At 53.3% G+C, this 3,297-nt stretch overlaps 1 protein-coding gene across 1 annotated transcript; it reads right to left on the reverse strand.

The window, feature by feature from the left end:
* Window positions 1-346: 346 nt before the first annotated feature.
* LOC117804369 lies at window positions 347-1,912 on the reverse strand. The gene is made up of 3 exons (XM_034671304.1): window positions 1,733-1,912; window positions 959-1,256; window positions 347-845 (listed from the first exon to the last, which is right to left on the reverse strand). The coding sequence occupies exons 1-3, from the start codon at window positions 1,910-1,912 to the stop codon at window positions 502-504; spliced, it is 822 nt and encodes a 273-aa protein (XP_034527195.1). The 3' UTR covers window positions 347-501.
* Between the last annotated feature and the right edge of the window lie 1,385 nt (window positions 1,913-3,297).

Consider the following 3,297-nt stretch of genomic DNA (forward strand, 5'->3'; position numbering starts at 1 on the left):
CCAGAAAATATGTGGGGTTTGGGAGGAAGAGGGTAGGTAGATGAACCACAGGAGAAATATAGTCGATAGAGTAATAAAATTAGTCCAAGAGAAGAGAGTTTTTAAGTAAGCGGTATGTTAGCCGTGCATCTTCGGATAGCTTTGCGTTAAAAGCTGTATGCTTTCTTGGAAGGAGTCACAGGATAAGAGCCTGGATGAGTTTGTCAGGCTCTTTGTAAACTTTGTAAACTTTCAAAAGTTAGTCTAAAGATCATCCTTAGTTAAATTCAGAGCACAAAATCAAGACCAACCAAGAACACTTCTAAAAACAGAAAGCAGATTTATTTAACTCTAAGGAATTCTTTGCCGTGTAGTCTGAACAATCTAACATCAGTCAAATGATGATGCCAAGATGATTGACATACATGAGGAGGGCTGAGGCCTTGCACACCGGGTGCGGAACGCAGTGTGGCTCCCCTGCCTGGGCATGCCCTTCTTCCCCGACAGCCACCCTGTCACTCTCTACAGGCCCCAGGGCAAGCTCTCCCTGCTGTTCTGAGAAGTTGGACCTATTTCCTGTCCCCCACCCACCACGCAGCACTTCTCACGCTTGAGAGGGCTCCGCGGGGGCCCAGGGCTTGTGAAACCACAGATTGCCTGGTCCGCCCCTGGAATTCCTGCTTCAACAGTCTGGGCGCCCAGGAGCTGTATTTCCCAGTTCCCAGCCGATGCAGATGGGGTTGTGCTGCCAACTACGGCTCCAGAGAAAATTGCTTTCTCCATTGTTACCCTCGTCTCCTCAGCTGGTTTATCTCTACTTCTGCCAAGCGGACCATTTCTGTGTCTTCTCAGGAGTCTGTGAGCTTCTAGAGGGAAGAAGCTAGTTAATACCAGGGTAGTAACAGGGAGCTGAGGGGATGCAGGGGATACTTGGGAGGGGAAGCCTGCTGAGCAAAGGGGATGGGGCTGAGAAGCCTACCCAGTAACGAAGCTTTAGTCACGGGTCTCTGGAAGCTGCATCCCAATCCCAGATCCTGTTGGCCACACTGGCCCAGCGGAAAGTCAGGAGCTGTAATTAAACGCAGAGAGCCGGTTTTTCGAAAAGGCAGAAGCAGCACTCTCGGGGACCCCTGTAACAGAGCATGATGCAGGGAGAGGGCTGTTCTCTGCTCCTTCACAAACCACCCTTTGGACTCCCCCAAGGAATTCAGGCTCTCCTTGGTGATGCCTGAGCGAGATGCTGGCGTCCAGCAGAGCGGGGCCTGGTCCCGGGCTCGCTACTCCATGTTGTAGCCATTAGCCCCATGTGGCTATGTAAATGTAGACAGAAATTAATTAGAATGAAAGGAAAATGAAAATGCAACTCATCAGCCACGGTGGCCACGTTTCAAGTGCGCACTAGTTACAGGTGCCTAAGCGGCCCTCCTCTGCCCAGCATAGAGAACTAGTCACTGCTGAGGAGCCTCTGGGCTAGCGCTGGGGGCGTGGGTAATGACGTGGTGAGAGGAAGAAGGTATCGTGTCTGTGTGCCTCGCCCTACCCGCCACTACTGCCCGAGAATGCAAGCACTCTGCAGTCTCCCACAGATGGACGCCTGAGAACAGAGGCTCCCCTCTTCTTCCCCACTGTTCTACACTCCTTGGACCACGGCTTTAGTGCCTAGTGTGGCAGCGGCTCCCTGGGGACAGAGGGCCACTGGTTTAACGGAAAGTAGGATTGTCCCTGAGCGAGATAGGTCCTCCGCGGGACTCACAGCAGGGCCCAAGGATCCTTTAAGGGGTTGGAGGCTGTCGGAGGACACGCTGAGGATACATTGGGTCACACTCTCCATCTCTCTGTTACCGTCAGTGTGGGCCAGGGCCTCGCCTCGCTTCCTCTGCAGTGGGCACTTTCCCTCTGCTCTCCCATGAATGGGGTGAGCTCCTTCTCTCATCATCACTTCTGTTGTACAAACAGCCCTCTCTGTGTTAGAATCCAGGAATTGAAAGGGATGGTGAAAAGAAAAGCAGAATTGGGTTATCCAGGCCAATGACAGCTTCTCCAAGACATTGTCTGGTTGTTTCTGTACATTTTCCTAATGGGCTTGCCCCACCTTCCCAGAAGGAGACATAGCCATGGTCTGCAAAGACTCTCTCCCTCGATGAATTACCCGATTGTGGGTTGTTTCAATGTTCTTTTATTGAATTCTTCCTTCACTCATCATAAAATGAGAAAGCAGATTCTCATTTCCTCCAGGCTGGTGAAGGGCTAAGGTAAGTGGGAGGGAAAAGCACTCCAGGCTGTCCTTCAGGTCGCACAGGGGACTTGCATTTCAACAGACGGGCCCCTTGTCTGTCTCTGCTGTGAGCCTTTTCCACTCCTCACCCCTTACTATTTCAGGGGTCTTCGTGGATGGCCGGGTAATGGAACAAGGACCCCCTGTCCATGGAGCACGTTGAGGGGGGAGGGACAGCCTATGAAACAGAATGCTCAGATAATTAAAGTGGGTCTGGTGTGAGCTCAAGCTGTGCCCGTGGCTGGGGTTTAGAAATGTCTAGAGTGTGTGGCAACGGACACCTGGAAGTCTGTTGTTGCCAGGGCCTGAGGAGCCCCCTGGGAGATTACTTATTTTAAGAGGACAGGAATCAGGCCATTGCAAGCTTGATCTGGTGGTAGTACAGAGTCTGAGCTGGAAGAGGGGAGGGAACCCCACATGCATCGTGGTATTTGTCATCAACTCCGGTGGGGAAGACAGTGCAAGGTGGGCTGCTCGAGGAACACCCTGCAACAGTGTTTGACTCCCAACTAAGACGCTGAGCCCAAGCGGCAGTGCTTGGAGACTTCTCCGGCACGGCGTGAGGAAGCAGAGTGGTGAGCAGAAGCGCTCGCTCACATTTTCCAGCAGAACCACAAGGCTTCAGCACTGGGAGAGCTCCAGACCGTCACCGATGGCACAGCAATGAGATAGGAGGCACGGAGCCCCGGTGGGACGCAGCCAGGACTCTTCTGGCCTGGAGGACTCAACAATCCCAGGGGATGTTGGAGTTGCCAGAGAATGGAGGAGGTGTGAACAAAGGAGAAGGATGGGATCGAGTCACTGTCTGAGAAAATTAGCTCTCCTTTTCCCTTCCTTTTTAGAAAATTCTGTCCAGAAGCCATCAGGGGGAGGTGGAACAAGGTAGGCCTCTGCCCCTGCATGGGGAGGGGCCCTGGTGGCCCCAAGCAGGAGTGAGGAGGACGTTCACACAGGGGGTGTGGCCCACTGTGAGGGTCGGGCCCACGGGGAGTGAGGACGGCGCCCACATGGGAGGGTGGCCCCATGTGTCAGAGCCCAAGTGT

Source organism: Ailuropoda melanoleuca, chromosome 1 (assembly GCF_002007445.2).
Source record: "Ailuropoda melanoleuca isolate Jingjing chromosome 1, ASM200744v2, whole genome shotgun sequence".
Taxonomy (NCBI): domain Eukaryota; kingdom Metazoa; phylum Chordata; class Mammalia; order Carnivora; family Ursidae; genus Ailuropoda; species Ailuropoda melanoleuca.

Coding starts and splice junctions, on each gene's coding strand:
- LOC117804369 (XM_034671304.1), bottom strand. CDS start 1,912: ATGAGAGAAGGAGCTCACCCCATTCATGGGAGAGCAGAGGGAAAGTGC. Junction 1,257..1,732: donor AAGGATCCTTGGGCCCTGCT/GTGAGTCCCGCG, acceptor AACATGGAGTAG/CGAGCCCGGGACCAGGCCCC. Junction 846..958: donor GACTAAAGCTTCGTTACTGG/GTAGGCTTCTCA, acceptor TCTTCCCTCTAG/AAGCTCACAGACTCCTGAGA.